The sequence below is a fragment of the Siphateles boraxobius genome, unplaced genomic scaffold, assembly GCF_051911475.1.
Source record: "Siphateles boraxobius isolate OS27281-9 unplaced genomic scaffold, OSU_SipBor_1 99, whole genome shotgun sequence".
Lineage (NCBI taxonomy): Eukaryota > Metazoa > Chordata > Actinopteri > Cypriniformes > Leuciscidae > Siphateles > Siphateles boraxobius.
In genome coordinates this window covers 2,877,681-2,902,667 of record NW_027509229.1, presented here as the reverse complement: position 1 = coordinate 2,902,667, position 24,987 = coordinate 2,877,681, and the positions used below count along the sequence as shown (strand labels likewise).

Below are 24,987 nucleotides of genomic sequence, written 5' to 3'. Positions count from 1 at the left end.
TTTATCTGACAGACGACGCAGGTTTATCTGACAGACGCGGGTTTATCTGACAGACGCCGCAGGTTTATCTGACAGACGACGCAGGTTTATCTGACAGACGCAGGTTTATCTGACAGACGACGCAGGTTTATCTGACAGACGCCGCAGGTTTATCTGACAGACGACGCAGGTTTATCTGACAGACGCGGGTTTATCTGACAGACGCCGCAGGTTTATCTGACAGACGACGCAGGTTTATCTGACAGACGCAGGTTTATCTGACAGACGCCGCAGGTTTATCTGACAGACGCCGCAGGTTTATCTGACAGACGCCGCAGGTTTATCTGACAGACGCCGCAGGTTTATCTGACAGACGCCGCAGGTTTATCTGACAGACGACGCAGGTTTATCTGACAGACGACGCAGGTTTATCTGACAGACGACGCAGGTTTATCTGACAGACGACGCAGGTTTATCTGACAGACGACGCGGGTTTATCTGACAGACGACGCTGGTTTATCTGACAGACGCCACAGGTTTATCTGACAGACGACACAGGTTTATCTGACAGACGCGGGTTTATCTGACAGACGCGGGTTTATCTGACAGACGCCGCAGGTTTATCTGACAGACGCCGCAGGTTTATCTGACAGACGCGGGTTTATCTGACAGACGCCGCAGGTTTATCTGACAGACGCGGGTTTATCTGACAGACGCGGGTTTATCTGACAGACGACGCAGGTTTATCTGACAGACGACGCGGGTTTATCTGACAGACGCAGGTTTATCTGACAGACGCGGGTTTATCTGACAGACGACGCAGGTTTATCTGACAGACGACGCGGGTTTATCTGACAGACGCAGGTTTATGACAGACGACGCAGGTTTATCTGACAGACGACGCAGGTTTATCTGACAGACGCGGGTTTATCTGACAGACGCGGGTTTATCTGACAGACGCCGCAGGTTTATCTGACAGACGCGGGTTTATCTGACAGACGCCGCAGGTTTATCTGACAGACGCGGGTTTATCTGACAGACGCCGCAGGTTTATCTGACAGACGCGGGTTTATCTGACAGACGCCGCAGGTTTATCTGACAGACGCGGGTTTATCTGACAGACGCAGGTTTATGACAGACGACGCAGGTTTATCTGACAGACGACGCAGGTTTATCTGACAGACGCGGGTTTATCTGACAGACGCGGGTTTATCTGACAGACGCCGCAGGTTTATCTGACAGACGCGGGTTTATCTGACAGACGCAGGTTTATGACAGACGACGCAGGTTTATCTGACAGACGACGCAGGTTTATCTGACAGACGACGCAGGTTTATCTGACAGACGACGCAGGTTTATCTGACAGACGACGCAGGTTTATCTGACAGACGACGCAGGTTTATCTGACAGACGACGCAGGTTTATCTGACAGACGACGCAGGTTTATCTGACAGATGCGGGTTTATCTGACAGACGACGCAGGTTTATCTGACAGACGACGCAGGTTTATCTGACAGACGACGCGGGTTTATCTGACAGACGACGCGGGTTTATCTGACAGACGCAGGTTTATGACAGACGACGCAGGTTTATCTGACAGACGCAGGTTTATCTGACAGACACAGGTTTATCTGACAGACGACGCAGGTTTATCTGACAGACGCGGGTTTATCTGACAGACGCCGCAGGTTTATCTGACAGACGACGCAGGTTTATCTGACAGACGACGCAGGTTTATCTGACAGACGACGCAGGTTTATCTGACAGACGACGCAGGTTTATCTGACAGACGCGGGTTTATCTGACAGACGACGCGGGTTTATCTGGCAGACGACGCAGGTTTATCTGACAGACGCAGGTTTATCTGACAGACGACGCAGGTTTATCTGACAGACGCGGGTTTATCTGACAGACGCGGGTTTATCTGACAGACGCCGCGGGTTTATCTGACAGACGCGGGTTTATCTGACAGACGCAGGTTTATCTGACAGACGACGCAGGTTTATCTGACAGACGACGCAGGTTTATCTGACAGACGCGGGTTTATCTGACAGACGACGCGAGTTTATCTGACAGACGACGCGGGTTTATCTGACAGACGAAGCAGGTTTATCTGACAGACGCAGGTTTATCTGACAGACGCGGGTTTATCTGACAGACGACGCAGGTTTATCTGACAGACGCAGGTTTATCTGACAGACGCGGGTTTATCTGACAGAAGACGCAGGTTTATCTGACAGACGACGCAGGTTTATCTGACAGACGACGCAGGTTTATCTGACAGACGACGCAGGTTTATCTGACAGACGACGCAGGTTTATCTGACAGACGACGCAGGTTTATCTGACAGACGACGCGGGTTTATCTGACAGACGACGCGGGTTTATCTGACAGACGACGCAGGTTTATCTGACAGACGCCGCAGGTTTATCTGACAGACGCGGGTATATCTGACAGACGCCGCAGGTTTATCTGACAGACGACGCAGGTTTATCTGACAGACGACGCAGGTTTATCTGACAGACGACGCAGGTTTATCTGACAGACGACGCAGGTTTATGACAGACGACGCAGGTTTATCTGACAGACGACGCAGGTTTATCTGACAGACGACGCAGGTTTATCTGACAGACGACGCAGGTTTATCTGTCAGACGACGCAGGTTTATCTGACAGACGACGCAGGTTTATCTGACAGACGACGCAGGTTTATCTGACAGACGACGCGGGTTTATCTGACAGACGACGCAGGTTTATCTGACAGACGCCGCAGGTTTATCTGACAGACGACGCGGGTTTATCTGACAGACGACGCAGGTTTATCTGACAGACGACGCGGGTTTATCTGACAGACGACGCAGGTTTATCTGACAGACGCCGCAGGTTTATCTGACAGACGACGCGGGTTTATCTGACAGACGACGCAGGTTTATCTGACAGACGCCGCAGGTTTATCTGACAGACGCGGGTATATCTGACAGACGCCGCAGGTTTATCTGACAGACGACGCAGGTTTATCTGACAGACGACGCAGGTTTATCTGACAGACGACGCAGGTTTATCTGACAGACGACGCAGGTTTATCTGACAGACGCCGCAGGTTTATCTGACAGACGACGCAGGATTATCTGACAGACGACGCAGGTTTATCTGACAGACGACGCAGGTTTATCTGACAGACGACGCAGGTTTATCTGACAGACGACGCAGGTTTATCTGACAGACGCCGCAGGTTTATCTGACAGACGCCGCAGGTTTATCTGACAGACGACGCAGGTTTATCTGACAGACGACGCAGGTTTATCTGACAGACGACGCGGGTTTATCTGACAGACGCGGGTTTATCTGACAGACGCAGGTTTATGACAGACGACGCAGGTTTATCTGACAGACGACGCAGGTTTATCTGACAGACGACGCAGGTTTATCTGACAGACGACGCAGGTTTATCTGACAGACGACGCAGGTTTATCTGACAGACGCGGGTTTATCTGACAGACGACGCAGGTTTATCTGACAGACGACGCAGGTTTATCTGACAGACGACGCGGGTTTATCTGACAGACGACGCGGGTTTATCTGACAGACGCGGGTTTATCTGACAGACGACGCAGGTTTATGACAGACGACGCAGGTTTATCTGACAGACGACGCAGGTTTATCTGACAGGCGACGCAGGTTTATCTGACAGACGACGCGGGTTTATCTGACAGACGACGGTTTATCTGACAGACGCGGGTTTATCTGACAGACGACGCGGGTTTATCTGACAGACGCGGGTTTATCTGACAGACGACGCAGGTTTATCTGACAGACGCAGGTTTATCTGACAGACGCGGGTTTATCTGACAGACGACGCAGGTTTATCTGACAGACGACGCGGGTTTATCTGACAGACGACGCAGGTTTATCTGACAGACGACGCAGGTTTATCTGACAGACGACGCAGGTTTATCTGACAGACGACGCAGGTTTATCTGACAGACGACGCGGGTTTATCTGACAGACGACGCGGGTTTATCTGACAGACGACGCGGGTTTATCTGACAGACGACGCAGGTTTATCTGGCAGACGCGGGTTTATCTGACAGACGACGCAGGTTTATCTGACAGACGACGCAGGTTTATCTGACAGACGACGCAGGTTTATCTGGCAGACGCGGGTTTATCTGACAGACGACGCAGGTTTATCTGACAGACGACGCAGGTTTATCTGACAGACGCGGGTTTATCTGACAGACGACGCAGGTTTATCTGACAGACGCAGGTTTATGACAGACGACGCAGGTTTATCTGACAGACGACGCAGGTTTATCTGACAGACGACGCAGGTTTATCTGACAGACGACGCAGGTTTATCTGACAGACGACGCGGGTTTATCTGACAGACGACGCAGGTTTATCTGACAGACGACGCAGGTTTATCTGACAGACGCAGGTTTATCTGACAGACGCAGGTTTATGACAGACGACGCAGGTTTATCTGACAGACGACGCAGGTTTATCTGACAGACGACGCAGGTTTATCTGACAGACGCCGCAGGTTTATCTGACAGACGACGCAGGTTTATCTGACAGACGCGGGTATATCTGACAGACGCCGCAGGTTTATCTGACAGACGACGCAGGTTTATCTGACAGACGATGCAGGTTTATCTGACAGACGCGGGTTTATCTGACAGACGCGGGTTTATCTGACAGACGACGCAGGTTTATCTGACAGACGACGCAGGTTTATCTGACAGACGACGCAGGTTTATCTGACAGACGACGCAGGTTTATCTGACAGACGACGCAGGTTTATCTGACAGACGACGCAGGTTTATCTGACAGACGCGGGTTTATCTGACAGACGACGCAGGTTTATAACAGACGACGCAGGTTTATCTGACAGACGACGCGGGTTTATCTGACAGGCGACGCGGGTTTATCTGACAGACGACGCAGGTTTATCTGACAGACGACGCAGGTTTATCTGACAGACGACGCAGGTTTATCTGACAGACGACGCAGGTTTATCTGACAGACGACGCAGGTTTATCTGACAGACGACGCAGGTTTATCTGACAGACGACGCGGGTTTATCTGACAGACGCGGGTTTATCTGACAGACGCAGGTTTATGACAGACGACGCAGGTTTATCTGACAGACGACGCAGGTTTATCTGACAGACGACGCAGGTTTATCTGACAGACGCGGGTTTATCTGACAGACGACGCGGGTTTATCTGACAGACGACGCAGGTTTATCTGACAGACGCGGGTTTATCTGACAGACGCAGGTTTATCTGACAGACGCGGGTTTATCTGACAGACGACGCAGGTTTATCTGACAGACGCGGGTTTATCTGACAGACGCAGGTTTATGACAGACGACGCAGGTTTATCTGACAGACGCAGGTTTATCTGACAGACGAAGGTTTATCTGACAGACGACGCAGGTTTATCTGACAGACGACGCAGGTTTATCTGACAGACGACGCAGGTTTATCTGACAGACGACGCAGGTTTATCTGACAGACGACGCAGGTTTATCTGACAGACGACGCGGGTTTATCTGACAGACGCGGGTTTATCTGACAGACGCAGGTTTATGACAGACGACGCAGGTTTATCTGACAGACGCGGGTTTATCTGACAGACGCGGGTTTATCTGACAGACGACGCGGGTTTATCTGACAGACGCGGGTTTATCTGACAGACGACGCAGGTTTATCTGACAGACGCAGGTTTATCTGACAGACGCGGGTTTATCTGACAGACGACGCAGGTTTATCTGACAGACGACGCAGGTTTATCTGACAGACGACGCAGGTTTATCTGACAGACGACGCAGGTTTATCTGACAGACGCGGGTTTATCTGACAGACGACGCAGGTTTATCTGACAGACGCAGGTTTATCTGACAGATGACGCAGGTTTATCTGACAGACGACGCAGGTTTATCTGACAGACGCGGGTTTATCTGACAGACGCCGCAGGTTTATCTGACAGACGCGGGTTTATCTGACAGACGCAGGTTTATGACAGACGACGCAGGTTTATCTGACAGACGACGCAGGTTTATCTGACAGACGACGCGGGTTTATCTGACAGACGACGCGGGTTTATCTGACAGACGACGCGGGTTTATCTGACAGACGACGCGGGTTTATCTGACAGACGACGCGGGTTTATCTGACAGACGACGCGGGTTTATCCGACAGACGACGCAGGTTTATCTGACAAACGCGGGTTTATCTGACAGACGCAGGTTTATGACAGACGACGCAGGTTTATCTGACAGACGACGCAGGTTTATCTGACAGACGACGCAGGTTTATCTGACAGACGACGCAGGTTTATCTGACAGACGCGGGTTTATCTGACAGACGCGGGTTTATCTGACAGACGACGCGGGTTTATCTGACAGACGCCGCAGGTTTATCTGACAGACGACGCAGGTTTATCTGACAGACGCGGGTTTATCTGACAGACGCAGGTTTATGACAGACGACGCAGGTTTATCTGACAGACGCAGGTTTATCTGACAGACGACGCAGGTTTATCTGACAGACGACGCAGGTTTATCTGACAGACGCGGGTTTATCTGACAGACGACGCAGGTTTATCTGACAGACGCGGGTTTATGACAGACGACGCAGGTTTATCTGACAGACGACGCAGGTTTATCTGACAGACGCAGGTTGATGGATGTGTTCTGCCTGCAGCACGAGACGGCCTCGGTCCAGATGTTTGACCACCTGGTGAAGGTCAACGGTCTTGAGGCGGTCATGATACATCATGGGTTGAGACTTCCAGATGACCTCATCTTCATCAAGGAGCAGATCGCCGGGCCGCTGGATAACTCTGTGTTGGGCCGCTCGGTATGTCCGTGTGCTGAGTGTTGTGTACCTGCACCATATGATACACCGTAGACACAGAAAAGATCTACACACCCCTGTTAAAACAGCTGGCTTTGTGATGTAAGAAATGAAACAAAGATAACTCACAGCTCTTTAGGTTGTAAGCATTAAAGGGTTAGTTCACCCAAAAATGAAAATTATGTCATTAATGACTCACCCTCATGTCGTTCCAAGCCCGTAAGACGTCCGTTCATCTTCAGAACACAGTTTAAGATATTTTAGATTCAGTCCGAGAGCTTTTTGTCCCTCCATTGAAAATGTATGAACGGTATACTGTCCTTGTACAGAAAGGCAATAAAGACATCATCAAAGTAGTCCATGTGACCTCAGTGGGTTAGTTAGAATGTTTTGAAGCATCGAAAATTCATTTTGGTCCAAAAATAACAAAAACGACGACTTTATTCAGCATTGTATTCTCTTCCGGTTCTGTTGTCAATCCACGTTCGCGACGCCAGTGACGCTGCTGACGTAAGACGCTGCTGACGTGTTATCTGGTGCATCTGTGTATTCGGGTTCAAACAAATATGTCTGGTTAAAAATGCAAGTCTTCCCCTGTGTGGAAATCCTTAGACATGTTTGCAAAGATTGTTTTGTTTACAGCGTGCGTCTCCCTCAGACTGTAAACGAAGCTCGGGCGCACCAGATAACACGTCAGCTCGTCTTACGTCAGCGGACTCATGAAAGCGGATTGACAACAGAACCGGAAGAGAATACAATGCTGAATAAAGTCGTCGTCTTTGTTATTTTTGGAACAAAATTTATTTTCGATGCTTCAAAAAATTCTAACTAACCCCCTGAGGTCACATGGACTACTTTGATGATGTCTTTATTGCCTTTCTGGACAAGGACAGTATACCGCACATAGATTTTCAATGGAGGGACAAAAAGCTCTCGGACTGAATCTAAAATATCTTAAAATGTGTTCTGGAGATGAACGGAGGTCTTACGGGCTTGGAACAACATGAGGGTGAGTCATTAATGACATCATTTTCATTTTTGGGTGAACTAACCCTTTAATCCGCATTTCATTTTTACAATGAAGACTATCCAGTGTTATTTTACATTTGATTACTTGAATTTCTGTAGCATATTCTTACCTGAATATTACTGATAGACCCACCTGAAAAACGTATTGTCTTCGTTTCCATTTCTACAAGGGCTGGTGTTTGATTTGTATTGTTTTATGTAATTGGTATATTATAGGAGCCTATTTGATGATGGGTACATTTTACTTTAGATCAATTTGTGTTTCTGAGGCTCTCCAGAATGCATACAGCATCACTTGTAGCCAAAACAGTGGTGAATGGTACGATATTTATATCGTCATTGATATCGTTATCGCAATAAATACCAGAAACATTGTGATATAGTTTTAAGTCCATATGAACGCAGTGATGCACAGCTGTCTTTCATCCCACTGGGGCTTGGGTTTCATGGGATTTCTTGGTGTTGATATTTATGATAACTCTGTTTCACCCGAAATTGTTTAAACACGACATGTTGATCCATTTAAGTAATTCCATTTTGTAAGGTAATTTAGTAAAATCATTTTGTTAAGTAATTTTGGCCCTAAAGGCAGACGACGACATTCTGTCATCAAATACATCATCTTGTTCACACGCTCCACAGCGCCAGCCAGTGCATCTAGTTATAACTGTGAGTTTTAGTTTGTGTGCTTAGGATTTCACTGCATTTACGGCCAGCAAAGCAACATGTTGCAAAATTCGAATAGTATTTTATATTTTTTTCCAATAATAATTACGGATCGAATATTGATGTACACCCCTAATCTGAATGTGCAGCATGTGTCTTGTAACCCTGCAGTGGCCATATAAGGGCCGGCCGATGGAGAAATCATTCCTGTACGAGATAGTAGCCAACAAACGAAACGGCATTGATGTGGATAAGTGGGATTACTTTGCCCGGTAAGAGGGATCTCTGCGGGCTAATGACGATGAAGATGATCGTTTTCTAATCTGAATTCAGCTGAATGATAATGTGTGGTGTTGTGGACAGGGATTGCTACCATCTGGGGATCCAGAATAACTTCGACTATCAGCGCTTCCTGAAATTTGCACGTGTGTGTGAAGTGAGAGGAAAGAAGCACATTTGCACAAGAGACAAGGTACGGTTTGGGCTCATACTGACCGAGTGTGCATTCATTGATTTAGTGCATGGTATTTTAAATTGAACTTCTACTCATTAGGATACAATTAACCAATTTTTTTTACCAAGATATATTTATTCTTCTATTTTTTCCCACTGTCATTAACCCTCTGTGGTCTAAGGTGTTTTTGGGCTCCTGGAGAAGTTTTGTCCTGCCCTGACATTTGTGCTTTTAACAGTTGCTTATAAACATATGAATGGCTGAAGTTTCATTACACTCGATTCAGCACAAACTGGGCTACAATAATATGTGAGCAACATGTTTGTATTTTGGAGAAAATAACGTTCATGCGTGGGTCCTCTAATGAGCCATTCAGTCAGGTGTGTGAGAGGGAACTACAATAAAGAATGTGAGGACTAAATATATATATATATATATTAGAGGTGGGCATAGATTAATTTTTTTAATCTAGATTAATCTCACTGTAATCTTGGAATTAATCTAGATTAAAATGGCTCATTTGAATTCTGCAGAAGGCATTCAGAATATGTGTGATACCCAAATAATGACTAAAAGTAAGTCTTTGAGAATAGTTCGCCTCGCGTAGGGATCCAAAAATGGCATTCGACAATAGAGGAGCAAAAGTCGAATATCGGTCGAAAAAAAACCACACAAATAAAACGCACACTCACAATGACAGACAGGGAGGCCAATTTCATCTATAGCGATTTGTCATCAAACAAACTGTTTATTAATTGAACAAGTAACATGTTTTCGTCGTTTTGTTTTTTAAACGTAGTAGGCTAATTGGAAGAAGAAAAAAACAATAAGCACGACGTAGCCCGTTTTTGCATCGCCAAACCAGATGCTCGTTAGATCAAAAACCTGCCTTTTCCCGGCAATAGCCTCCTCCTTTTTAAACAAATTAGTTTTCAATCAATGTAATCAATGTAAACTATTCTTTTGACTATGCCTCTGCGCAATACACACATTACTGCGGTATGGCGGGTGTTCATTTCATAAACGGTACACAATGGTAGCTTATTTAACCTGTTAACCTTTGCCAGTGCGCCGACGCTCTGAAGCATTTTTTGTAGCCTATAAATTAATGTATATGTCCAAAACACGGATAATGTCATACTTTTTAGTAGTGCTATCGTGGCGTAATAATTTGTTTGGTTGTAAAATGTATTACCTGAATGAAATGAAATGGAATGTATCGTCCTGTGGAATCATTCATTCACAGACAGCTTACCAAGATGTTCAACTAAAGATCTTCATCGCTGGCAAAAATATGATGCATTTGCAGATTTGCTTTCACTAGACTAAACTAGATCCACAGCCACTTCATCCAACGCTCTTGATGTTCTTAAATCTTCCTGTTACGAATCCGTGTCGAGTGTGATTGAACGCGCTTCAGACTATTCAGTGCGTGAGGAACTGAACAGATCATTCAGACTGATTCGCGAACCGATTTAGACAGATCTGCCAACTTGTTTGATGAAGTCTTTGAACAGAATCGACTCAAAAGAGTGATTCATTTGTAAATTGAGCCCATACAAAGATACAGCGCGCTTGGAATAAACTCATTTAACAACATGTAATTGCATTAAAATAAAGTAACGAGAGGAACGTCGCCCAACGTAACGTGTAAAAGTATACACCTTGTGTCCCTGACAGGAAAATGCCCTGCTGCGCGATCTGTGACAGTAGGCGTGGCGTCAATTATGTCAAATATACTAGGCTACACATGGAATTGCGCGAAAATAGATTAACGGCGATATTTTTTTTTATCGCCCGAAAAGAGTCTCACGTTAACGCCGATGACGGCCCACCACTAATATACAGTATATATACACTCACCTAAAGGATTATTAGGAACACCATACTAATACTGTGTTTGACCCCCTTTTGCCCTCAGAACTGCCTTAATTCTACGTGGCATTGATTCAACAAGGTGCTGAAAGCATTCTTTAGAAATGTTGGCCCATATTGATAGGATAGCATCTTGCAGTTGATGGAGATTTGTGGGATGCTCCCGTTCCACCACATCCCAAAGATGCTCTATTGGGTTGAGATCTGGTGACTGTGGGGGTCATTTTAGTAATGTGAACTCATTGTCATGTTCAAGAAACCAATTTGAAATGATTCGAGCTTTGTGACATGGTGCATTATCCTGCTGGAAGTAGCCATCAGAGGATGGGTAAATGGTGGCCATAAAGGGATGGACATGGTCAGAAACAATGCTCAGGTAGGTCGTGGCATTTAAACGATGCCCAATTGGCACTAAGGGGCCTAAAGTGTGCCAAGAAAACATCCCCCACACCATTACACCACCACCACCAGCCTGCACAGTGGTAACAAGGCATGATGGATCCATGTTCTCATTCTGTTTACGCCAAATTCTGACTCTACCATCTGAATGTCTCAACAGAAATCGAGACTCATCAGACCAGGCAACATTTTTCCAGTCTTCAACTGTCCAATTTTGGTGAGCTTGTGCAAATTGTAGCCTCTTTTTCCTATTTGTAGTGGAGATGAGTGGTACCCGGTGGGGTCTTCTGCTGTTGTAGCCCATCCGCCTCAAGGTTGTGCATGTTGTGGCTTCACAAATGCTTTGCTGCATACCTCGGTTGTAACGAGTGGTTATTTCAGTCAAAGTTTCTCTTCTATCAGCTTGAATCAGTCGGCCCATTCTCCTCTGACCTCTAGCATCAACAAGGCATTTTCGCCCACAGGACTGCCGCATACTGGATGTGTTTCCCTTTTCACACCATTCTTTGTAAACCCTAGAAATGGTTGTGTGCGAAAATCCCAGTAACTGAGCAGATTGTGAAATACTCAGACCGGCCCGTCTGGCACCAACAACCATGCCACGCTCAAAATTGCTTAAATCACCTTTCTTTCCCATTCTGACATTCAGTTTGGAGTTCAGGAGATTGTCTTGACCAGGACCACACCCCTAAATGCATTGAAGCAGCTGCCATGTGATTGGTTGATTAGATAATTGCATTAATGAGAAATTGAACAGGTGTTCCTAATAATCCTTTAGGTGAGTGTGTGTGTGTGTATATATATATACAGGCCTGATAGCGCTCCGGCTCCACGCCGGATTTCCGGTGTACAGACGTGTCTGCAAAAAAAAAAAAAAGCAACAGCAAAAGAAGCGGAGTTCAACCAATCATAGCGCTGGGTTCATTCCCCAAATAGCAAGCGGGTATGATTGACAGATGCCTAAGGCCTATCATTAAAAAGAGACTGAAAATCGACAACAATAGCCTAAAGAAGTCCGCTCGATCCTCTTCCACTCCCGCGGCCGCCTCTGACTGAGTTCATGAGCGAGGACAGTAGGCTAACGTTACAGTAGTCACAGTACTTCTGACTCCTGAAGGTAAACGGGCTGGGGTGGGTGTGGAAAGTTGAAGTATTGTATTGAGTTAACTTAATCTGGATTCTATTATCACACGGAGTGATCGCAATCGCATGGGTTATCTTAAAATACTCCGTCATTCATGTCACTCAGATAAGATGAAGACATCATACAGAAAGCTTAAGTATTGATGAACAATAAATCTAAATAAAATTAAAATCGCTATGGCTTACTGATTATGAAAGTGCTGTGATTAATTTACTGATAAGCGCGAGTCTGCAAACAGGCGTTTATTTATTCATTCTCCGTGTTGAGAAACGTAGCCTGCATGTTACGTTATTGTGTTATAATAACTAAAGTACCTAATTATGTTACATAATAATTTTGTATGAAAACTAGCTCGTTACTTGTGGATAAGAAACTGTTGTATCAGTGCTGCACAAGCTCTCTCTCTCTCTCTCTCTCTCTCTCTCTCTCTCTCTCCCTCTCTCTCTCTGTCTCTCTCTCTCTCTCTCTCTCTATCTCTCTCTCTCTATCTCTCTCTCTCTCTGTCTCTCTCTCTCTCTCTCTCTGTCTCTCTCTCTCTCTCTCTCTCTCTCTCTCACACAAACACAGACCGCGCGCACAGAGAGAGATGATAATTGTAAAATGAAGATTGACGAACTGTTTAGTTCTTTGTTGTGGGTTTTTTCCTGTCAAAATGACAGAAAGCATTTTTTATTATCCATCCCGTGTTTTTAAAATTCGTTAAATGACGGACGTTTTACTATTAACACAGCCCTATGTCGGATTCTTCTAACATATAGGCTACTTGATATTCTTTTTAGAATAAGTGATTCGTTTTGCTATTATTGGTCCTGTGACAGGACTCCTGTCTATTCATTGTCAACTATTTTCTATAAGTATGTTTGTATTGGCTAACGTTTATTCAGCTGATGCGTGTCCTGTTTAAAATGTGCAATGTTCAAATGCAAAGACAGCACGCCACAAATAAAAGCCTTTTTTTCTTTTCTTTTTATGAAGTAGGCTATCATATTTGGATATTGGAATAACAAATTAAGTAGAACTATCTTAAATGTACAAATGTTTTTTTACTGTTTTCTAGGGGTTTCTTAATTTTAGACTAGTTGACCAGCACACATTATTTTGCAATGCAATATTAATCATGAAAAAATACATTGCAGTGCAAGTGAAATTTAGGATTTGGGTCGAATTCAAAAAACTTTAGAAGTCAAGAATTATGAAGACAGGCATGTGTTTGTGTGTGTCTTGCATTCTCAAAAAATAATGACAAAAATATATGACAACAATATAAGAAGACGAGAAGGACAATCGCTCATCACTTTGTGTCAGAAATTAGCGGATGATAAACTCGCCCTTACGCATCTGTCCCAGGGTAAACATTTCAGGCTCAGGATTTTTTTCTACTATCACCCCTGTATATATATATATAGTGTGTAGTATATAGTAGACACAGTGTGTATGTCCGTGTGTGTGTGTGTGTGTGTGTATATATATATAAAATAGTAATAATCAAATGTATTATATGGGCCATTCTACAGAATTTGTTCAAAGTCAGAGTAAGAAACGTCTTGAAAAAAGTATTTACACAAATTTTGTATGTATGCAAATTGTATAATATCCAAGGTACACATTTTTAGTAATTGTGCAGTTAATTATCATATTGTATTTTTAGAAAGTTTTAGAAAAAAAATTCTTCTCCCCAAATTTGTCACTACCGAAACACAATAATAAATAATTTAATATGAAGGCTTATATTGGCCTGTTAATATTTTTTTTACATCTAATCATTCCTTTTGTTTTCGCTCTTCTGATGGTTTCCAGCCTTATCTTTTTGCAAATTGTATGTCGTATATAGCGACATGACCCAGCACCCAAAATACTGTCAGAACACTCCAACGCAGCCTCCATTCTTCACGAAAGATGGATAAAATTAGAAACGACCCCACCAAATCACAGAGATGCCGATTCGGTCAGTTTTTGCTTTCACGTTGTGTAGTGAATACTTGACTGTGGTTTGAGATGCATCATCATCATGATGAGGTGTTCCCGTATCAGGCAGAATTTCAGCTAAGCAAAAAAACTTTCTGATGTAGTGTTTTGAATTCTCTTTTTACTCTTCGCAGGAAGTTGGCAATCTCTACGACATGTTTCACACTCGTAACTGCCTCCATCGCCGGGCGTATCAGCACAAAGTGGGCAACATCATCGAGACCATGTGTGTATTAGCATCGTTTAACAACACATTTTTCATTTTCCTGGCTTCCAGGTGGCTTTCAATGTTCTGTCATTGGCTGTTTTTGTGTCAGGATAACAGAGGCCTTTGTAAAGGCCGATCCTCACATCCAAATCCAGGGCTCTTCTGGCAGGATATTCACAATCTCTTCGGCTATAGAAGACATGGAGGCCTACAGCAAACTCACAGGTAGATGAGTGCCCGTGTCCCGCACACTGCTCATGCTAACCAGGAGTCCGTTCGGTCACGCTCACGAAAACATAATGCTGGATGAGTGATGAAATTACAGTTGTTTGGTAATTTATGAAAGAATGTGTTTGTTTCTAGATAATATCTTTGAACAGATTCTGTACTCGTCTGCGCCGGAGCTGTGTGAGGCCCGAGCCATCCTGCACAACATCGTCTGTAGACGGCTGTACAAGTGTGTGGGTCAGACCACATCGGAGACGCATGTGGACGTGTCACCGGTGAGTTCACAGCTCAGTTATGTAGCATAGATGTGGATGGGGATGGACTGGGACTAAAATTCCCCCAGAGCCTCACACACACATCATATTCAGTATAGTATACTGTCATACGGTCATCAAACCCTGTAAACTTCCATTTCAAGGTTCACTTGGTATTAAGAAGCCAACAAAGTAACTCAAATGGGCCGTTTTGGGGGGTTAACCTTTAAATTACTTGTATGATTTGATTTTGACACTGACCGACCCATGAGTCGACCAGTATAGATAGATAGATAGATAGATAGTCTTTATTGTCCCATAGAGATAATCATTTTCACACATCCTTCTTCCATAGCACAAAAATATCACATATGAGGAACACATGGGACATGTGACACACATCCAAATACATATACAAACACATAACTCATTAATGGCGCTTTTCCACTACACAGTACCAGCTCGCCTTGGCTCGGCTCGACTCGACTCGCCTTTGTTTGGTTTTCCACTGTGTAAAAGTTGTACCTGTACCTGCTTTCGGGTACTTTTTTTCGTACCACCTCCGGCGAGGTTCTAAGCGAGCTGAGGCGAGCTAAGGCGATACTAAAATGTGACGTGAAAACAATGCCGACTGCTGATTGGTCAGAGAGAATCGTCACTATTCAATGCGTCATCATTGCACGCGCCAGATGGAGTATCCAGAATAACCCCGCCTTTTTTAAATAGTTTAGCCAGAGATAGTTACTAAACTTACTACTATTATTATGGCAACTCGGAAGAATACGCCGTGGTCAAACGAGGAGGTGCAGACATTCCTTTGTTTGGTTGCCGAACTAGAGAGGATCCAGCGAGAGCTTGATGGGGCAACGAGGAACGAAAGGCGTCGCTATGACGACCGGGTACTATTTGTGGCGATACTTTCTGCAATGGAAAACGGAACGAAAAGCGAGCCGAGTCGAGGCGAGCCAAGGCGAGTCGAGTCGAGTCGAGCTGGTACTGGTAATGGAAAAGCGCCATAAGACACCCACATAAACACGTCAGGTGTAAAAATTACAGGGCAACTGAGATGGGGGGGAAGTAGTATTACAGTTTGTTCAGCATTGTGATGGCGGTGGGGACAACACTTTTTTTTTTAAATAGGCTTGAGTCCAGGTTAGTGCTCTGTATCTGCGACCGGATGGGAGTAGTGTGAAGAATTCATTCAGGGGATGGTCTGAGTCAGCCGCTATTGCGCGTGCTAGACGTGTGATGGCTGTGTCATTCATGTTTGACAGACTGGGTGTGGGGAGGTTCATAATCTTAGAGGCATTATGTGCGATTTTAGTGAGTTTGTTTTTGCAAGTGACGGTTAACATTGTGTAGAAACAGGTTGAGCAGTACAGCAAGGTGGATTAAATGATGCTTCGGTGAAGTAGGAGCAGGAGATGAGGGGTAACAGAGAGGGCTTTCAGTTCGCGTATTACATGTAGTCTTTGTTGTGCACGTTTCTGGATGGCAGTGACATCTTCCTTGAAGATGATTTTATTATCCATAATGAGTCCTAGGTATTTAAAGCTGCTGACCTGTTCGATTGGTTGACTATGGATGTAGGTATGGTTCAGTCCAGGTGGTGATTTGGATGTGTACATGACCAACTCTTTTGTTTGTTCTGTGTAAGGAGTGTCATGAACAAGTGTTTCTGTTCTGCGGTTCATTGGCTGAAAGTACGGTCGCGCGATATTGGAAAAAACTTGCATTGTGGTATTTTGTTTTTCTGTGATTTATGCTGCGATATGAAAACAGCATTGCTCTATTTGGAAGGAATTAATCATTTCAAGAATGATCCGGGTGATTTTGTAGGTGAGTGAATCTGCACAGAAAATAAAGCCTAAAAATAAACTTTTTAATTTCAGATTTTTAATGAAGGGTTAATGTCACAGGCTGCATGATTCTGACAAAAAAACATAATTGTAGAAACCCCCCCCCCCCCCCCCCCCACCCCCTTTGTTTCCCTGTAATTGCAATTTTATTAATGTCGATTTACATTAAAAAAAAAATTCTGCATCTCATATTCTTTCTATAGATTGTACATTCAACAGGCCGATAGTGAGCGCTGTTTATATAATGCGTCTTTATGGTCAAAATATAGAAAGACCAGGCAGGTTAAATGGTTTCATCCCGTCATAATCACTGAAGATGTCAGACGCGCGAGTGAGAAGATTTTTGAGCAGATTCTCATTATACACCATCTTTAACACAAACTTTCGGCGTTCAGTTTTCTCTTGTTCCTCACTTGCTCACTTGCAACAAACAGTGTTTTGTAAAGGAAGTAAAAAATAAATGATAATAATAATCTGTGTGTTTAGATTCAAGATGAATGGCGTGCTCAATTCCTTTTGAGTTTGATTTGGGTGCTCTTCGGTCCAAGGTAAAACATCTAAGAGACAGTGTAGAGAAACAATTCTCTGATGACTGAGGCACTCCTTAATTAAAATGTCTTTATTACACAGATGACATGTCCTAAAAGGACAACTTTAAATCGCCCACGCGTAGCGGCATGGAGCCTTCTTCAGGGCTAGTGAAGCAGATAGAAAACTGATCTTATAATGACAAAGAAACACAAGTAGAAGCAAACACACAGGTGCAGGCAATAATTGCTAAGACACGCCTCTCACACGCTTCCCAGCACTAATAAATGGATAGTCCATTGCTTTAAAACTCCATATCCAAAAGGTTTCACGTTGCAATAACCGTTTTAGAATGTCACCTCCACGTATTGATTTTTTAATAATTTCAATGCCCTGAATTCTCAAAGATGATGGATCACTAGGGCTGTGAATCTTTGGGTAGCAGCGAATCGATTCGATTCACGATTCATAGGTTTTCGATTCGATTCAAGAACGATTTTTGCAAATTCAGAAAGATTCGATTCAATGCGATTCACATTAAGATTCGATTAATTTGATTCTTCATTTTTTCTATGCATTCATAGGATTATTTAAATGCTTCCCCCAATGGGTCTAAGTCAGAGTGTGAATTACACAGTGGTCTTCGGGGGTCAGAGAGTGCGGACAAAAAAACGACATTTTTTTATTGTTAATGTTAGTTCATGCTAGTTTTTAATTAATTTATTATTATAAAAAATATTTCCAAAGCCTATAAATTAGCATTTGTAGAAATGTAAGCCAAGATTTAAAAGGCATGATGAACTAACAATACTTTTAAAGCCTAACTATTTTGTAGTATAGTGTTAATGGATACACAACCTTAAAGGGTTCCTGGTACATTAAACATCCTTCCATTGTGAGACTGAAAATACCATGAACTTTCCCACTAAACCTTAACTAACTTTCCTCATGGAATAGTAAGTATTCCTCGTGGAATACTCTTTGTTCTCTTTATACTGAACATTTTCCTTATGATTCTGAAAGAAAATGCGCCGGGTGTCTACTTGTGCTATAGTAACGATTACGAATGCAACTTTAATGCGCATCTGATTGATGGATAAACCACGCGCTTTTATTTCAGTGTAATTAATATTGTAGTTATTTCAGCAGTTTCCTTCGTACATTCAGTTTAATGGCATAAAGTTAAATTTCATTCATGATTCATAGGAAGTGTGTGTATTTTAGGTCTATTTGCGTCTGCTCTTTCCATGTAATAAATGCGCACCTTGAATAAGTGGGGTTTTACTTCAGCTGCTCAGGACGGGTATGACCCATTTCCGTAAAACTTCAGTATCTTAAAGAAAATAGCGGCGACGTTTCCACGCAACGAACGCGTTGTTTCATAGCAGTGCCCGCGCAATGACATGGCAGCTTTATCAATGGCTTGAGCGATTTGACTCAAGACTTGCTTTCTCGATAGAGAGCTGTCATCTGCTCATGTGAACATCAGTGGCTGTCCTGAGGAGAGCTCAAACATGGACTACTCAAAAATCTGTAGATGAGAGCTATATGGGACCGAGCGCGAGCGAAATCCAGTGTAAGATGGTAAACAGTGCCGAGAGTATCTGTGAAGGAGAGCTGTGAGGACGCCAAATGACGCCGCACAACACCTCATTAATTCGCGCATGTAGTCATTTAATGTATATATATTTTAAAGCACTGAATCGCTATAGAATCGCAAATTATTCGATTCTTAGCATTTTAAATCGATTATTGACCGAAATAAACGATTCACGATTCAAAATACATGTTTCAAGATCGATGCATATGCATCGTCAGGATTTGTAATCGATGCATCGAGAAAACGAGCGAATCGTTACACCCCTATGGATCACTATGATGTATTTCTTTATAATGTTTCGCCATAGGGTAATCTGTGTATCCAAGAACCTTTAAATCTGATTTCTCAGATTTCTCTTGTAGATCAGTCATGGAAAATGACAACCATGCAAGTTTTCCTTTTGTATGAAGCAGCTAAAAAGTTGTAGCTTGACGTGTTCGAGTTAATTCACTGTCGATGCTGAAAAAAACTGTTTGTTTAAAAGTTTGAAACAAACTAGCTGATGGCTATGCTATTGATTGCCTTTTTGAAAACATGAATATTTGATTTATGATGTTGCTTTATATGTAAATACGACCATTCATGTCTTTTGATAGTAGACTGTAAAAATATGGACGTAGTGTCCGTGACATCACCGTAGTGTTTCTGAAGAGCGTTTTTGAAGCCTAAAGTGAGCGGAGCCGGCCGTCGCCATCTTGGCAGCGCGTCACTTCCGGATAACAGAAAAATGGGCAAATAGGCGGGACATGGGCGGAGCTGAGGAGCCTGGTGCTGAGACCACACCCGCCTAGCTCAACGTGTTTGAGTTTGCTCGGGCTAAAGAGCTAATGCTTTGTTACTGGCAGTACCATCAAAGAATTTGGTACCCTTACAAGGGCTGTAATAGTGACAGCTGACTTAATGATGTAAAGACAATAGTTCAAGTTCGTGTTTTTGCCCTTTGAAATACTATAATAGTTATACATGTCAGTCAGCGCGGCATTGCGCGTCAAGTTCGTAGAGAGCTTTATTCAGTCCATTTTAAATTCTGATTTTGGCCGCCTCTCAAATGGGTCAAACCAAAGATATTACCTCAGAAGTTCAAGTAAATGCGCTCGAAATCCGCGCTCATTTAAGGATGTGCATTTATTGCATGGACGGAGAAAGCCCTGACACCTGCAGGATTTCATCTGACATTTATTTAACACTAAAAAGTAATAAGCATAAGATATATCTGTTTTGTGAGAGTACCACGAGTGTAGCCTCTTTATCTAAAGACGTTTTTAAATATGAAAACTCAAAAAAGCAACGAAATTGTCAGACATACGAGTTCAGGTTTCCCTGGTACGAGAAGAAATGCATAACACATTTTCATTTTTGAAAGAAGACCTCAAAACCCAGAGTGAGCGCTTAAGCCTGGAGACCGCTACCTCAGAATGGACCTGAGCCAACGGTCGTTTCTCTCCAGAAAGAGGTCGCCTCACTGCAAGCTAAGTGCATCGAATTAGAGTGTCGTTCCCGTTGATCCAATCTTCGCTTGGTGGGAATTCCGGAAGGTTTGGAAGGCCCACAACCTACGAAGTTCGTGGCAGATGCTCTGGTGGAGATATTTGATCTCCCTGAACCTCCAGTCCTTGCTCGTGCACATCGTACACTTGCACCGAAACCTGCGGAGGGCAGCTGTCCGTGAGCCTTCGAAATTTGCTTCCATCACTACGATGTCAAGGAGGATATTTGGCGAAAAGCGAGCCGGGGTGGGCAGCTTAAGTTCAGAGACAAAACTGTGTTTGTCTTCCCGGACTTTCCGCCTGAGATTGCCAAGAAGCAGGCCGCATACTATGAGGTGAAACGTCTACTGAGGTCCATGCCAGATGTTAAGTACGGCCTAAAGGGTCTAACCAGCTTCAGAATCACAGAGAACGGCGCTGAACATATGTTTGATACTCCAGCTTTTGTGAAACAACACCTACTACATGCTTGAACACCTATAAGCATGCTGGAACTTATTCCTAGTGAATTCTGCTGCATTAAGTCTCTCATATTCAAATTTCCAATTCAGAGTTGTTAATAACCAATTTAGGTACTTGGGTGTCCAAGTGACACGTAAACATGCTGCCTTATTTAAAAACAATTTTAGTACTTTATTTGATCTCACAAAATCTATGTTTTTATCATGGAAACCCCTTCCTCTATCACTGTTAGGAAGGGTAAATGCAGTTAATATGAACATTCTTCCCATATTTATTCCCAAGTCATTTTTCTCCTGTCTGGAAAAGACCATCTCGTCATTTATTTGGAATAACAAGTCAAGGCGAATGAGTCTAAAACATCTTGTTAAATAAACCAAAAGAGGTGGGAGGTTTGGCTTTGCCTAGCTTTCAAACGTATTACTGGGCAGGCAACTTTAGAAACTCCAATTGTTGAACACTCAGAGGATTTGGCCTCAGATCCGCAGAGCTCTAGAGCGTAAGGGTCTTTCTTCAGCTGCACCCATTGCCAGTAACGCTTCCTTTCCACCCTCTCTTTTTGATGGGGCTTCCAATATTTGGAAGTCACAGGGTCTAGTTGCAATTGATCAGCTAGATAATATTTTTGCTTCATTTGACCAATTTAAAAATTATTTTTCTTTGTCCAATTCACTTTTATTTCGGTATGTTCAAGTTCGGAGCTTTGCCCGTAAACATTTTCTGGAGTTCCCCTCTGCCTCTCCTAGTGGGAGTGTATGTGTACTTGGAGTGTATTTTAGACCAGCATAAATATATAAGGGGTGCCATTTCAAAGATTTACTGTATAATAAATAGAGCCCGAGCAATATGGATTTTTGGGGGCCGATACCGATTAAAAAAAGTCTGATACCGATATATCGGCCGATATTATTTATGTGTACAGGAGCAATATTATTTATGTGTATTATAGTACAGTACCAGTCAAAAGTTGACTGGTACTGCAGGGCTCTACAGTGCGACCATTTTGCTCGCATATGCCCCTAAAAATCGATCCGTGCGAACCGGAAAAATGATTTACGAGCACAATGTGCGAGTAACTACAACCTACCATAATCGATAACGAGAAGATAACTAAATAAAAACTAGTTTTGAATGACAAAAACTATGACGAAAATCTATTGACATTTTCGTCAACGAATAAAAACTAGACAAAAATGTTAGATAGTGACGATTTGGGAAGCGATCCAGTCAGAACTGATGTCCTGCGTTTGTAGATGCGCATATTTGTCCTGTAGTATTAGGGACGTGCTGCTGATCTACCAGCGGCACACGGGTTCACATGCACTGCATGTCTCATGAAATATTAAAAAATGTAAACGTTTGGGAGAATGAGTAGAGCAGTCATATAGATCTGAATGAGAGTGACGACGACGCATAGTTTTCTGTGCGCTCACACTCGACTCGAAGCGTGGAGCCACACACACACACACACACACACACACACACACACACACACACACACACACACACACACACACACACACACACACACTCACACACACACTCACACACACACACACACACACACACACTCACACACACACACACACACACACACACACACTCACACACACTCACACACACACACACACACACACACACACACACTCACACACACTCACACACACTCACACACACACTGCGCGAGGACTGCATTTAGCTCTCTTTCGTGTCTGAATGGACAAATACACAACATTATGTCTAAATGTCCGTTTTGGAGAGTATTCACGTAAACTGTGTCGGTTAAGTCTTAAACAGTTGTGAGTGTATCGGATGTGCATCAGTGCAATTGGATCCGCATGTCATTGGACATGATCCGATGTCTTAAAGTGACAGTGAGTAATAAACCTAATGCAGTCTGTGTCCTTAATATTGATCAAGCAACAAAAGAAAAAGAGAAAAGCATTCACTGCTCGTTAATAGCTTTAATAAGGATTCATTATATTTCATTCATACAAATAAATATGTTTGCTGCTTGATATAATAAAGAATGATGTATGCAAGTAGTTATAAAGAAACCATATATCATTCATTGAAAGAAGACTATTCTACTTTAGGAAAAGTGGTTTTATTTAATTTTAAGTTTTTTTAAGTCACAGTAGTTAAGTCTGTATATGTATTGCATGTTCAAACTTTAAAATCGTTCATATTAACAGGTTAATACAGGGTTCCCGCGGATCCTTAAAAAGTCTTAAAAAGTCTTAAATTCGATTTTTAAAATTTAAGGCCATAAAAAGTCTTATAAAGTCTTATTTTTACTTATGAAAGGTCTTAAATTTTAGATGACACTTCGACTTAGACATATCTAAATGTTTTCCAAATTAAAACTATCTAATTAGTGTAGTATTATTTTTTATTATTCTATCTTTGTGGATTTGCTTGTTCACGTGACAATTCGCATCACATTCGCGGCCAGCAGAATAACGTCTGTCTCCTGCACGCGAGAGAGGAGAGAAGAAGAAAGTTGGCAAATGTCAGTTCAGTAGTAAGTTCATTCTTTGTGCGTAGGGGTGTGCGATGTGTATTGTCTACTATGACATTGTTTTAACGATGTACGAGGCACTGTGAGCTGACATCGCATTTGTCTCTCGTGCTTTCACTGCGTGATGTGTCAGTGCAGTTATAGGTAGGCCTATGTCCCCAAATTAGTTTTTGTCTTATATTTATATTATGTTCTTGTATTAGAATATCACATCAGTAAGAGTGCCGTTTTCCCGTGCACAAGTGTGATATTTTGTTATACAATAGTTAAATTAAAAATAAATTAACATTGTCAGTTACATTTTAGACACAATATTGACAATATTATTTGTTTTCCCTTTATTTCGCTGACGAGAATTTCAAAATGAAACCGTAGCAGAGTCTAATGCAACAGACACCGATGATTTCTTGACTGAAATCCACGTTTTAAACGAGTCATTTTAACGATTCAATGAACAATCACTTGTTTCTTTCCCGAATGAATCAGCCGTTTGAACAAATCGGTTGAATGAATGAATGACTCCCTCAACTCGCTTACGGTATTAAGACAGTGACTTGCTGCCGCCTACTGGCGGTTTTACTTTCATATTTAAAGTACCCTTTAATTAAAACGTTAAAATTATAAATCATTTCATATTTAAATATTGAATATGGATTTTTTTTTAAACTATCTCATAGCTTTATTTATGCAATTGTAAATGGAGTGTAAATATTAATGCCTCTTCTGATGCTGCTTCTGTGTCACCTCTGAACTGCAAAGATGGATTTTGATTGAATGATTTAATTTGACTGGTAACGGTGGTACTGTATAATTATTGTGTAATTAAGTATTATTGTATAAATAAGTATAATTATAAATATAATTATAATTTGAATAATTTGAACGTTAGTATTTGACATAAAAGGTGATGCAGAACTCTAAATAAGTTTAGAAAAAATGTCCATGTATAGGTGAAAATGCCCCTGGAAATCAATTTAAGGTGGCAAATATTGCACGTTAATTAATCATTTCTGTCACTGCTGTGAACTGACCACTGCATAGAATATGAAAAATATGAATATCTTCGTGAGTCTGCTGTCAACAACAGGCCTAAACCAGCCATTGCACCAGCACAAAAACACAATCAGTAAAATATCATCTAATTATTATCAACAAAACGTTTAAAATATAGAGATATATTTTTGTCAATATTGCACACCCCTAATGTACGGTCTTAATTTTGATTTCTTCAAGTCTTAAAAAGGTCTTAAAAAGCCTTAAATTTGACTTTAAAAAGTGTGCAGGAACCCTGTAATAGATGTTTTCTCCGGGAGTATATGGGTTTGGACATTTTAGAGAAATTCTAAATGAATGCATTACAATTGAACTAAACCCATTATATTTTAGTCATCTAAATTGTTTTATTTTTAGTCTAGTTTTAGTTGACTAATACTAGTAAATACTAATACTCTCAGTTTCTCCTCCATGTTG

At 42.6% G+C, this 24,987-nt stretch overlaps 1 protein-coding gene across 1 annotated transcript in view; it reads left to right on the top strand.

Annotated features, from left to right (window-relative positions):
- samhd1 (SAM domain and HD domain 1) overlaps nucleotides 1-24,987 on the top strand; it is a 46,981-nt gene that overhangs the window by 13,487 nt on the left and 8,507 nt on the right. The window contains exons 7-12 of the mRNA XM_077225093.1: nucleotides 6,689-6,844; nucleotides 8,708-8,808; nucleotides 8,900-9,008; nucleotides 14,508-14,599; nucleotides 14,691-14,806; nucleotides 14,945-15,084. Coding sequence (XP_077081208.1) covers nucleotides 6,689-6,844; nucleotides 8,708-8,808; nucleotides 8,900-9,008; nucleotides 14,508-14,599; nucleotides 14,691-14,806; nucleotides 14,945-15,084 — 714 coding nt within the window. The remainder of the gene's footprint in view (nucleotides 1-6,688; nucleotides 6,845-8,707; nucleotides 8,809-8,899; nucleotides 9,009-14,507; nucleotides 14,600-14,690; nucleotides 14,807-14,944; nucleotides 15,085-24,987) is intronic.